The sequence below is a fragment of the Nicotiana tomentosiformis genome, chromosome 10 (assembly GCF_000390325.3).
Source record: "Nicotiana tomentosiformis chromosome 10, ASM39032v3, whole genome shotgun sequence".
NCBI lineage: Eukaryota > Viridiplantae > Streptophyta > Magnoliopsida > Solanales > Solanaceae > Nicotiana > Nicotiana tomentosiformis.
Window position 1 is genome coordinate 9,263,317 of NC_090821.1, and position 13,571 is coordinate 9,276,887.

General features: G+C 35.3%; 1 protein-coding gene and 1 long non-coding RNA gene across 3 annotated transcripts; both read right to left on the reverse strand.

Annotated features, from left to right (window-relative positions):
- Positions 1 to 4,697: 4,697 nt before the first annotated feature.
- Positions 4,698 to 7,722, reverse strand: LOC104112121 (uncharacterized). Of its 2 annotated transcripts, XR_689910.3 has the most exons (5): positions 7,589 to 7,722; positions 6,840 to 6,922; positions 6,629 to 6,716; positions 5,542 to 5,616; positions 4,698 to 4,947 (listed from the first exon to the last, which is right to left on the reverse strand). It is a non-coding gene; the product is annotated as an uncharacterized lncRNA (long non-coding RNA). The 2 variants fall into 2 exon arrangements; XR_689909.4 differs by lacking the exon at positions 6,840 to 6,922 and having other exon boundaries at positions 7,589 to 7,715.
- Positions 7,723 to 11,588: 3,866 nt separating this feature from the next.
- On the reverse strand, positions 11,589 to 13,227 carry LOC104112122 (stemmadenine O-acetyltransferase-like). Its single transcript, XM_070187463.1, has one exon. The coding sequence runs from the start codon at positions 13,165 to 13,167 to the stop codon at positions 11,836 to 11,838; it is 1,332 nt and encodes a 443-aa protein (XP_070043564.1). The 5' UTR covers positions 13,168 to 13,227; the 3' UTR covers positions 11,589 to 11,835.
- Positions 13,228 to 13,571: the final 344 nt, after the last annotated feature.

A 13,571-nucleotide genomic window follows, 5' to 3' on the forward strand; every position in this document is an offset into this window, starting at 1 on the left:
CCGTAATGTTGGGAAAAATAATATCCCGCCCAGGAATAATATCCACGATAAATAATAATGACACAAGAGAATAAATAATGACACCAAATCTTTTAACGGGGTAAAATACAATATTCGAGGGAAGCAATATAATACCACTATAATATTACAACTTTGTAGTGTCAAAAGACTACTACGACTCAAAAGAAATAATACTCTTTATTTTAAATATCACAATATTACTCACACTCTATTTTCTCACAGACTATAAAATAGTCTCTCGATTACTCTCACAGCTCTAATACTTCTCTCTTATTTTTGGTGTGATTGAAATGAAGAAACGAAACCTCTATTTATAGTAAGAGTTGTCGTCCAAATAGCCAATGAAAATGGCTTGTTGCTGATTTGGTCAAGCAATTTGCATGTGCAATTTGCCTATAATTTGTCAACAAAGTTAGGCACCTACCATCCCATTATTTCTTTTTTTCTTTTTGTTTTCTTCAATATGAGCCCCACAAATCCCTCCCTTAATTTTGTTTTTTCTTTTTCATTCCAAGGCTTGATCTCAATCTCTGAAAATTCTCAAAACTTAAGAGGCTTTGTAAAGATACCTGCAGCCTGATAATGAGACTTCACATATTTGAGCTCGACTTCCTTTTTGGCAATGCATTCTCTAATAAAGTGATACCTTGTATCTATATGCTTGCTTCGATCATGATACACCGGATTCTTGGCAAGTGATTGTGCGGATATGTTGTCAATACAAATCTCTGTAGCTTCAATTTGTGACAAATTGAGCTCCTTCAATAATCTTCTCAGCCAAATAGCATGACATGTACAAGATGTTGCTGCTATATATTCAGTTTCACAAGTCGAGAGAGTAACAATGGATTGTTTCTTTGAAATCCAAGAAATAACATAATCACCCAAGAAAAATACAAAATCAGTTGTGCTCTTTCTATCATTAATATCTCCCGCATAATCACTATTATAAAATTTTATAAGGTTGAAGTCATTAGAAGAAGAATAAAATAACCCAAAGTCAATCGTTACTTTTAGGTAACGAAGAATTCTTCTAGTGAATTTCAAATAAGTGGAGGTAGGAGCTTCCATGAAGCGGCTTACTACTCCAATTGCAAAGAGTATATGTGGCCTGGTATAAGTCAAGTACCTCAAACTTCCCACAAGACTTTTAAAAAATGTGGTATCCATTTTTTCTCCTTCATCAAACTTGGACAGTTTTGTCCTACTCTCCATCGGTGTGTTCACGGGGTTGCAATCGAGCATGTTGAACTTCTTCAATATCTCTTTTGTATAGCATTTTTAAGAGATAAAAATTCCATCCTCCATCTGCTTCACTTCTAGGCCCAAGTAGTATGACATGAGCCCTACGTCCGTCATCTCGAACTCACCGGACATATCTTTCTTAAAAGCTTCAAATAAACTTGGGTTATTACCCGTAAAAATAAGATCATCAACATAAAGACAAACAATCAAGATATCTCCATTAGTATGAACTTTAAGGTAAAGAGCATATTCATAGAGACAACGAGTAAACCCATTGTCTTGAAAATACTTGTCGATGCAACTATTCCATGCTCGTGGAGCTTGCTTTAATACATATAAAGCTTTCTTCAATCGCAACACTTTATATTCATGGTTTTTGACCACAAAGACCAATGGTTGTTCAACATGGACTTCTTCTTCAAGATAGTCATTCAAAAAGGATGACTTGACGTCTAGTTGATGAATCTTCCACTTCATTTGCGCCGCCAAAGAGATGAGCAAACGAATCGTCTTCATGCGGGCAACAGTTGCATAGACTTCTTCATAGTCAATGCCTTGCCTTTGCTTGTAGCCTTTAGCCACAAGTCGTGCATTGTATCTCTCCACATCTCCATCAACATTCTTCTTTGTCTTGTATACCCATTTTACTTCAATTTCTCGATGACCCTTAGGAAGAGTTGTTAACTCCCAAGTGTTGTTCTTCACTATTGACTCGATCTCCTCTTCCATGGCTTGTCTCCACCTTTTGTCTATAACAACTTCATCAAAGTTTATTGGTTCACTGTCAGCAAAGAGACAATATAAAAAGTTCAAAATTAGTAACTTCTTATGTGTCCTTATAGAGCTCTTGAATACTCCTTGTCCTTTGCGGCTGTTCATTTGAACTTTCTTGAGAAGAGGGAGATGTAACATTTGTTGGAGAAGGAGGTGGAATTGTGTCCTGCACAGGTTTCACGGTCTCTGGTTCTTCTTCATCACCAAAGTATGGAAGAAAATCATATGAAGTTTCTTCACGAGCTTCCCAATTCCATGCCAATTCTTCATCAAATTCAACATCACGACTCACTACCACCTTGCGGCTACTTGGGTTGTATAACTTATAGCCTTTTGACCTCATATCATAGCCAACAAACACATGCTTGATACTTCGATCATCAAGATTCTCTCTCCCTTGATGTGGCACATGAGCATAGGCTATGCTCCCAAAGATTCTCAAGTGCTTGACACTTGGCTTTCTTCCACTCTATGCTTTTTGAGGGGTTTGATCTCTAACATTCCTTATTAGAGACCTGTTATTCAAATAAAGTGCACAAGAAACAGCTTTGGCCCAAAATTCCTTGGGCATAATTTTAGCTTTCAACATACATCTGGTCATATTAAGAATCATTCGATTCTTTCTCTCTACAACTCCATTTAGTTGGGGTGAATAAGGTACCGTTAGAGGGCGACGAATTTCATGAGACTGACAAAAGTCATTCAATTCTTTTGACGTGAATTCGCCTTCTCTATCGGACCTTAAAGCTTTTATTTCATAGCCACTTTCTTTTTCCACAAGTACTTTAAAATTTTTAAAAGCAGCAAAAGCTTCAGATTTTTGGTTTAAGAAATAAACCCAAGTCTTTCTACTAAAGTCATCAATGAAAAACAGAAAGTATTTACTTTTACCAGAGAAAAGTGGATTGATTGGTCCACACACATCAGTGTGAACAAGTTGAAAAAGTTTGGTTGATCTTGACATGGCCTCCTTTGAAAAACTCCTCCTTGCATGTTTTCCAAGAAGACAAGCTTCACACAATTGATTGGGATGGTTGATTGATGATATCCCATGCACCATATTCTTTTCTTCCATTGATTTGAGCGGTTCAAAATTCAAGTGCCCAAATCACATGTGCCAATATCATGATCCATCTTGCACATTAGCCTTGAAACACTTTGCATTAATTGTCTTAAGATTTAGAGAAAATAATCTGTTCGTTGTCGTATGCACTTTAGCAATTAGAATTCCACTTGAATCTCTAAACCAAAGATGCATATTTTTCATGTGAATGTCATATTCCTTTTCAAGAAGTTAGCTCAAACTCAAAATATTACTTTTTAATTTTGGGACATAATAAACATCTTGAATTAGCTTGTGACTACCATCTTTACAGGAGATCATAATCGTACATATCCCTTCTATTTGAATCTTTGAGGTATCTCTAAAGGACATATTACCTCTCACCGTTTTATTGATCTCCACAAACTTCTCCTTGCATCCATACATATAATTGCTTGCTCCATTGTCCAAATACCACGAGCTGCAATCATCCCTGTCTTCTTCCTTGAGTGTCATCAACAATGTTGACTCATATTCTTCTTTCTTGTCGTCAACAAGGTTAGCTTTTTCTTCAACATTGCTACGATATTCCTAAGAGTAATGGCCAAATTTATGACAATTATAACACTCAATTTTTGATTTGTCATACCTTTGTCCATTATTTTCTTGGTAGTAGCCACGTCCTCTTCCTCCTCTATGTCCACGACCACGACCTCTGAATGTTTGGTGGATTTTAACTTCATTGTTGAAGTTGTTACCGTTACTTCTTCCTCTTTCATGACCGCCACGGCCTCGTCCTCGTCCTCGTCCGTTTCCTCGATAACTCTTTTCACCTCCATGGTCCTTAAAGGATGCCCGAGTTTTAAGAAGTTGCTCCAGTAGCACTTCTTGTCTCCTTTTGATCTTTTCTTCGTGGGCCTCTAAAGAACCCTCCAATTGCTCTGCCATCATAGTGTTTAAATCTTTAGATTCCTCAATAGCACACACCACAAAATCAAATTTAGGTGTTAAAGTATGAATGATCTTTTCTACCACATGGACAACTTCTATGTCCTTGCTGTATCTTCTTAGTTGATTTACAACAGCCTTCACTTTTGAACAATAATCCGAAATGTATTCGGATTCTTTCCTTTTTAAAACTTCAAAGTCAACCCTTAGAGTTTGAAGTTTTACTTTACTCACCTTGTCAACTCCTTGATGAGAATTTTGTAAATCTCCCAAACTTCCTGAGGTGGCAGCATCTGCCACCTTCTCAAACATGGCATCACCCAAACATTGGTGGATGAGCGTTAGGGCTTGTTGATTGTGGCGGTTTCAAAAAACGTCATAGTTACGTTCGCCACAAGCTTTTTTGCGATAGTTTTGTACAACCTCCACGGCGACCGCCACAAAATAAATTTTTAATTTGTGGCGGTTTATAAAACTAATTAGCGGCAATTTGTCACCTCCATAATATAATTTCAACGTTTGAAAAAAATAATTTGTGGGAATTTATAACCCTCACAACTTGATCTCAATCTAATAAAAAAATTAATAGTGACAATTTGTAACTACCACAATATCTATCTGAAAGTTTATATTCGAGGATTCAATAAATAATTTTACTAAATAACTCTCACAATAGAAATCAAATTCCATTAAAAATATCAATACTAACAAACATCATAATTTTAAATTCACATCAAACTAAAATTATACAAATAAATGTATGATAACTTAAACATTATACTATAAAGAGTAGATCCTCATCCTCAATAAATAAATATACAAAGTGCAATGTACTTGCTTGGTGATTTACATTGTTATAGCTTGATGCTACTCTTACATCCATGAGGGGAAGTAGACTCGCTCTCCACATCACTAAGCTGAAATAATGAAACAAAAATATTTGATGAAAAACTTATAATTGACTAGCATTTTGACAAACTAAAAGCACAAATCCAGTTACATAAATAGATGAAAGCTCTAATTTTTTTAACAAATTAATCTGTCACTTGATCTAATCAAGGCATTGAACAGAAGTTGTTGGATATTATCATATGAATAAGAGCTAAAGTACAAAGTTAATTCCTCATATATCATCACAAATCTTACCTCAACGAACTACTCTACTTGGCAACATAAATTCTGGCCATATTCATGAAATAAAAAAAACCACCTATGTAACTATTAAAGTATAAGTCAACCTAAATAGTTTTTCTAACATTAGAATTCAACAAATAAAGTATAAGTTATAATCCAACCCAATGATTAACGGAAGATGAAAAGTTGAACGCTAACAGCACCGGAAAACTCAAGTAGAAGAAATGAACGGATAAAATAGGAGCCATAAACTAATAGTTAGTTAAACAAACCAAGCCAGCGTCAAAATCTTTTGGAGCTAACTTCAAACAAAAGAAGCAACAAAAAAGTGCCAAAACTTGAACAGGAAAAATAGAATTTATATACTACCAACTTACTTCAACGTCTAATTTGTTAAGGGACTTAATCAAATTTCGCAGACATGAATTCCATTAGTATCTGTATCAGTAACACTGCAAGAGAATACGAAACAAATTACTCTTAATAACATATAGTAATCAAGGGAAAAGAAGTGAAAGGATTGAAAATGTAGGAGATAACTTAGTGACATCTCAACAATAGAATTTGGAATTTTTGTTTGATTAGTTTCTTTTAGTAGTTTTCTTTTCATCAGTTAACCATCTCAGTATCCTTCAAAATTATAAGAAAGCAATATCATTAAGCTAATTAAATAATTAGAACATGCCCTTCATATAATTGGAGTTGACAAAATAGATAGCAGAACCAACTATCACATGAGTGTCAGGGACCTTTGTTATTTCTTAAAATTATTGTATATTTCAGTAACCAGTAATCTTAGGGATAAGAAAAATCCAAATGCAATCAATTTAATAGAAAACCACCACATATTTATGTGTGTTGTGAGTTTAGACTAGTACATCAAGTTTACATCCACCTTTAGCCACGTATGTAGAAAGATGTCAATGAGCCAACTGTGTTACTTGTTCCCGAGGCTACTATTTTTTGTTTCACTTAAAGTAGTGTTCAATGCTGCAAATGTTCTTCCAATTATTCTAGCTTCCTATAAGTCTTGAAGTTTGTTATACAAAAAATAAGCTTTCTCTGAAACGAACACCTGGTCAAGAAATGAGTTAAAAAGCATAACTTACAACAATCCTGAAACCTTTGCCCACATATTCACCAGCGAAAGAAATTTTATTCACCATGCTTGTTTGCACCCAAATAGGTCATGCATCATGAAAAGGGAAACATGAAGGAGTATAACAGAGATAGTTCTGACTAGTCATTGAAATTTTCTTTATAATCATTTCTAGACGCTTCAGATAAGTCTCAACTCAAAGTCGGAACTACTAGCTAAAGTTTAATCTCTAGATTTTCACTGATAATCACGGTTAAACAAATATGTTGGAATTACTTAGACGTTTTATTCATTTGATCAAAAGTACTCATGAATAACAAGAAATCCAGACACATTTGTAGAAGCAAACACAATGAGTGCTTTACCTTCACGAATTAGCTCAAATCTTGGATGATCAATCCATTGCTTTAGATTATCCTTTGATCCATTGGAGTAATTTTCTACAACAATCACCTGAGCATATGCAAAAGTTAATGTAATTGTACTGAGTAAGCAATCACTTTCTAATCATTTTTGATATACAAGGATGCAATAGTTGCAAATATACAACAGAAAACCAAACTTAGAAGATTGTACCTCATTCTTCTCATTTTACATTAGTTTGTCAACAAAGGCGAGAGCCGATAGTCTAGACCATCTACCAAATTCCTCATGTTGATCTGTGATTATGGCAGTTCGTGAATAGTAAACAATGCTAACTAATATCAGGAAATCACACTAGTATCCCGTAAAGCAGCCTTGATTAAACACTAATTAGAGTACTACATTATGAAGAGGCTGGAAATCAAAATTCTACTTAATTGTAACAAGAAGAAAAACAAAAAATCAATTCCTAGACCATTAGACCATCAATCCCCAAGCTCGACCAACTTACAAACAATTCAAAAAACAAACCCAAAACTTAGTAGTGAGCAAAGTCGTTGGACAAAGAAAGAGTGCATTGCGTTGTTCCCCGTACTTCAAAATTCTAAATACACAATCCATCCAATAGCCAAAATAGGAAAAACTTCAATCAACCGTAAAAGACCAAAGATCTCCCAAATACCACGTAATACAAATATACAGTCTCTCACTAGAGAGCCTCCATTTAAACGCGCACAGGATTCCCTCACAACAATTCTTAAAACGGTAAAATTTGCAATTAGACCTCAAGCGAAGGAACGAACCCACACAAAAAATTGAACCAAAATATAACACAATACTAGTAATAATACATAAATTCGCAAGCATATCTTAAATAATTTTGAGTACGAACTCTGTAACGAATAGTAAACAAAGGAGATATAGAGCAACTGGAAATAAAAAGAGTATGACGAAGTACGAACCTTTGTTGTTCTGACTGCGCCGACTTTCTCTCGGTAGAGAAGGTGATGAAGAGAGGAATTTTGGGCCTGAAAGATTTTGTGAGTTGGGGAGAGGGAATTGTATCCTGAAAAGGGGAGGGTGGGGGGGTGGGGGGAGGGAGGGAATTTTGCCCGCGAGATTCTGAAAATTTTCAGTCTAATCTCCAAATTACCCCGTAAGATGAAGATAGTGTCCAGTATTGTCTTTTAGCGTCTTTCTTTGCTTCTAGTTTTCTCTTTTATTTCCTTTTTATTATTTAAAAAAAAAAAACTTTGACAAATAAAATTAACCAACTAATACAACATACTTAAAATCTAATTGATATATACTACTATACAAAAAAAAAAGCAACGAAAAACAAAAGATCCAAACAAATAATAAATTAAATATAATACAAACTTACTAAAACTCATTAAAATAATTCATTTAAAATTCAAATTTCTAAATATCCTTGATTACATAAAATGTGACAAAATTATAAAAGTGCTAATATTTTTGCCTTAATTCACAACTCCTAATATTATGAAAATAAAAGACACTCATGTGCAGATATTTTGTATTTTTTGTCACGACCCAAATTTCCAACCAAGGGGTCGTGATGACACCCAACATCGCTTGCTAGGCAAACCAATACTTAACAAGACTAAATCCAACAACCATCTAAAATCTTCCCAGAACTAGTGTCACCGAGTACATGAACTTCTACAAAACTACTAAATACAATGTCTGAAATGACAAATACACTGTTTGATACGAATAAACAATATAAAGTCTAGAAGATGGATGACATCAAGACCTGCAGACGAGAATGCAGCACTACCTCGAGTCTCCACAACCAAGCAAGCTTGTTTGTCCTTTGAGTACCACCAAGTCTGATGCCAAAGTATGCACATGAAGTGCAGAAATGTAGTATGAGTACAACCGACTCAATGTATTCTGTAAGTGTCAAGCCTAACTCCGACGAGAAAGTGACGAGGCTAAGACAAAACACCTACATATAAACATGTGCACTTAAGTAACGAGAAAATAAAGAGAATTATAGCAATTAAGAGAACAAGAAAAAGTATCAACTAAGATTGCAATTAGGTAACATGTGAGATAACAAGTGCAGTAGCAAAATAAATAATACGAGGAATAATAAGAATTAACTAAGGAGTATAATGACGTAAACAACACCAAAAAAGCCTTTCACCATAATTCAAGTCCAAGTAACTTGACAATGCAACTATGAAACAACATAGCAAAACTCTCAATCTATATGGTAAAAGTAAGGAATAAGAGATATCAATCAAATGGCACAGCATCACCCTTCGTGTTTTTATTCTCATCCTCACAAGTACGAAAATATCCCTCGTGTATATCACTCTTCCTCACGAGCACGGAAACATCCTTCGTGCAATTCACTCTTTCCACCACGCATAAACATGTAAATCAATACCATGAAAGGTGAAAAGAACAAATAATATCAAGAAGAGTGATTGAAAATAACTTGCCATAAGGGGAAATAGTCATCACTCATTACCAATATCTAAATCAACATTTCAATAGCCTTACTACCCAATATCACAACAAGCTCAACACGGCTACCAACATGAATAAGAATAGTCAAAGATTTTCACAATCTAATTTAAGCATAAAAATCAGTTTTACCTGCATGCTTAACCTATAGCAAACACATATACACCCCTTACCTTGTGTATACGCTGCTCTCAACACATGTAACACATAGCAATTAGACGTAATTACATTCTAATTTCCTCAAATCAAGGTTAACCAAGATACTTACCTCTTTTCGGGACAAATCAACCCTAAAATACTATATTTTCTTTAGCATAAACCTCCAAACTACTCGAATCTGGCAAATTAATACTCAAATAAGTCAAAATAAGCTTTAGAAACTATCCCTGTATCCAAAAAGTCCGTCTTTGACATATTTAGAAAAGTCAACAAAAAGTCAACTCTAATCCACTTGGTTGAAATTCGAAATCAAGATTAAATCCTGAATATCCATTCACCCCTAAGTCCAAATATATGATTTGTTTCGAGATCTGACCTCAATTTGAGGTGTAAATATGTAAAATAGAAAAATCCTAAGTTCTACCCAAAACCCTATTTCTATTTTATGAAATCTTATATTTTAGGATGAAAATCTACTAAAAGTAATAAAGATTGATAAGAAACAAGTTAAAGTTACTGGCCCTTGAACACGGAAAAAGATTTCTCTTCAAAAATCATCTCCCACAAAGTCTAGGTCTCAAAAAATAGAATAAAATAAACTAATCCCAAAATTTTTTATTTTTACCCAGCTGCATATGTCGCAGTTGCGAACTCTTGTTAGCAATTGCACAACTTGCAAAAGGAAACAGTGTTCGCAAATGCAAAAATGTCCTTGAGCCTCAGGTGTCACGAATGCGACACAAATCTCGCAATTGGGAGGGTCGCAAATGCGACTCCAGCTTTGCAATTACGAAGCTGGCCACCCCATCCCACCTTCACAAATACGAGGCCCACTTTGCAATTACGAACCTCGCATTTGCGAGAAGTTCATCATAATTGCGATAATTGCAGCACCAACAAATTCTAAATTCTACGAAATCAGTCCGAAATTAATTCAAAACTTATTTCGGGCCCTTCGGGACTCCATCCATACATCCACACAAGTATATAAACCTCATACGAACTCGCTCGTAAGCTCAAAACATCAAAATAACATCAAGAACTAAAAATCACACATCAAAATTCAAAGATTTTAAAATTCTTAAGTTTAAATTTTTAACTTTTTTATAATAAGCGCCGAAACGGAATCGGGCCACTCAGGACCCCAATCAAACATGCGTGTAAGTTCAAAATCATCATGCGAACCTACTAGAATCGTCAAAATATCGATCTGAGGTCGTTTACTAATAATATTGACCGTGGTCAAATCCAATTACTTATAAGTTTTAAAATCAAGTTTTCTTTAAAAAATCACATTTAAATTTTCTGAAAATCAAAACGGACCACGTACGCAAATCATAAATCATCGAATAAAGCTATATAATATCTCAAATTATGAAATGAGAAGTTAGAACTCTAAACGACTTATCGGGTCATTTAAAAAATTTCTTTCGTATTTATGGATCGGTACATCTATAGGTCGATGCAGGACATACTAAGTCATATGAAACGATCTTCCATTTTATCCTCAATATGTAGGACGTGCACCTTTTGGCGAATGTGGTTAAGTTTTAATCTTATATAATCTTGAATAATTGCATATCCATCTTAGCATCCGCATTTTTGTAACACACATCTTGTGGATATATTGGACTTTAGCAATTCAACACTCACGACCATATACCATTGTCGGTATTATAACTATTTTAAAGAATATTCCTTCTCTTTGATGGACACTATTTTGTCACATAACATCCCGATAGCACTTGTCTATTCAACCATCTAATTTAACTTTACGAGTAACATTTTCATATATCATTCCATTCTTTTGAAATAACGAGCATAGATATCTAAATTATTTGTATTTTGGTACTGCTATTATGTCTAGTCTCACCTCAACTTCGCTCATCTCGGTTGGCTAAAAGCAGAGCATGTATTCAATAGCACTTCTACTTATCCTAAAATTCTTATGCCCTAAAGTGCCTCTCCATAATTTATGCTTTTGGTTGACCCCATAAATGTGGGGATTATTAACAGCCACAAATTGTATCGAATTGTGATATTTTACAAACTTCCACAATTTGATGCAATTTGCAGAGGTTATAAAAAATCTCTACAAATAAACCGCCACAAAAAAAATTATATAGCAGGGGTTAAAAGAAACGCCACAAAATAATCTTATTGTGAGGGTTCTTATTATCCCCACAAATAAACCTCCACAATTAACCGTATTTCTTGTAGTGTCGGTTCTTTGGAATCCATGAGCTATGCAAGTTCAAGTTATTTTCTTTTACCTGTAGAGATCTGCATCCCAAGCTCTTTATGAAATGTTTAAAAAAGACGTAAATTATATTTTAGGGAAAATACATAAAATACCACCTAAAGTAGGCTGCTTTAGCTCATTACGACCTTTAATTTTAACTGTGGTAGTCCTATTATTCCCCTAAACCATACCTGCACAATAAATTCTTGGAAAAGCAAATCACAAAACAAATACAGATTCCAACCTTGAAAAGAAACAACAGAGAAACTGAAGGAATAAGAATTAAAGTTGATGCAAGAGGCTCTTCAATTAATTAAATGCGAGCAGCGCCTTTAGCTCATGCTCAAAAACAGACATAATGTCTTTGTCCTTCAAGCATATCCATGCGTCTAATCCACCGCTATCTCTTGAATCCATCAATACAACAAGATTTCTGGTTGCCGTTTGAATTACACTAAACCATGAAGGCTTTCCCCAGCCAAAATCAATATCATAAAATTTGTAGCCACACAAACTACTAATTTGTAATGCTATCTCTCCTCGAATATGTGCTTCAGGTAGCTCAATGTATTCATAGAGAAGGGACAAAATGGCCTGATCACGACTCTGCTTATCCTCGTATTTGGAACTTAGTTCTGATAACGATTTTCTTATACGAGTGACCAAGGTGGACAACTCAGTGTCATCGTGATTACAAGCTGTGGCGACTGCAACTGCAACTGCATTTCCTATACAATGGTCTGGTAATGGAGGGACAAATCTCCTTCGTATATTTACGTTGTGTATCAGCTTTGATGACCTTCTGTCGAGTCCTGAAGCAGCCATGGCACATTTCCAGAGCACGGCAGATACAACTTCGACGCGAGTAGGCACTTGTACAGAATTGCAGACAACCTTAGCCTTGAGCGATGCTATAGTAGAAGCATCAAAGGCAAACAACTTAGTGACACGTTCGTCATTCAAAAAGCATTTCGCAAATTCAAACATCCACTTATAATTAGGCCCGTTTGAAACATAGGGAATAGGTGGTGGTAAGAATTTTGCAGCTGCAATAAATTCTGGGACCATACAATCGGGGCTGCTACCTCGAGCAGCTATAGCCCAAGCATTTGCGAAGGTGCACAACGTGGCTCCGTCAGCAATTTTGTGAGAAGCACACATACCAATAGCCATACCTCCACACTCGAACATTGTGACCTGAACATGTAGAGGATTATGTAATATTGAGCTACCTTCAACTATGGGGAAGAAATGTTTAGCTACGTCAGGGTTTTGAAGAACATCTTCAAACTGATAATTACGTGCAAAAGCCTCGTAAAAAGGCATCCCATCGTCGTTGCATTCAATTGAGTTGTTCTTGATTCGACCAGCAAAAGGGTAAAAGCGAGCAAGAATTTCAGACAAAGATTTCTTCAATACAAGTAATCTTGACGAATTTAGTACTACCCTTGCTTGCTCAAGATTGGAATATGATTCATCACCATTTGAGGAAGGAGGAGGATAGAATAGAACTAAGGGAGCAAATACGGTCGGTATTGCCATCTGATCCAAAAAAGAGAATTCAAAGCATCTAAGGTGATTTGGAGTGGGAAAAAGAGGTGTAATTAGCTCCATGGAAACTACCTCAATCTTCTTTTCCATGGCTAACTTTAATTTTCTGGCTTGTTTTTTCTTGTGTCGTCGCACCCAACTATGCAACTGTTAAATATATATATATATAGTGATGTATCAAGTTTGTGTTTTGCCCTCCCACTTATTATCCACGTCTTATAGTTTTAGGGAGAAGGGGATACCATATGATCTTCTAATAATGCTAGAATGAGTTGTAGAAGGGACTGGTATTTTATTTTAATTAAAAGTCAAACTGTGTCACGTTGGATCAATTAATGCTAGAATGAGTTTTAGATATGCAGGGTTAATTCACTGCTAGAAGACTGTCAAAATCCGCCTAGAGCATACCTACCGAAATTGATCGAAAAAATACCGATCGAAGTCGGTCAGAAACAAAGTAAATTCGTCGAAAAATTCAAATACAAAATTATACA

Bases quoted from the DNA above. Each gene is read 5' to 3' on its own strand.
- LOC104112122 (XM_070187463.1), bottom strand. From the start codon at position 13,167: ATGGAAAAGAAGATTGAGGTAGTTTCCATGGAGCTAATTACACCTCTT.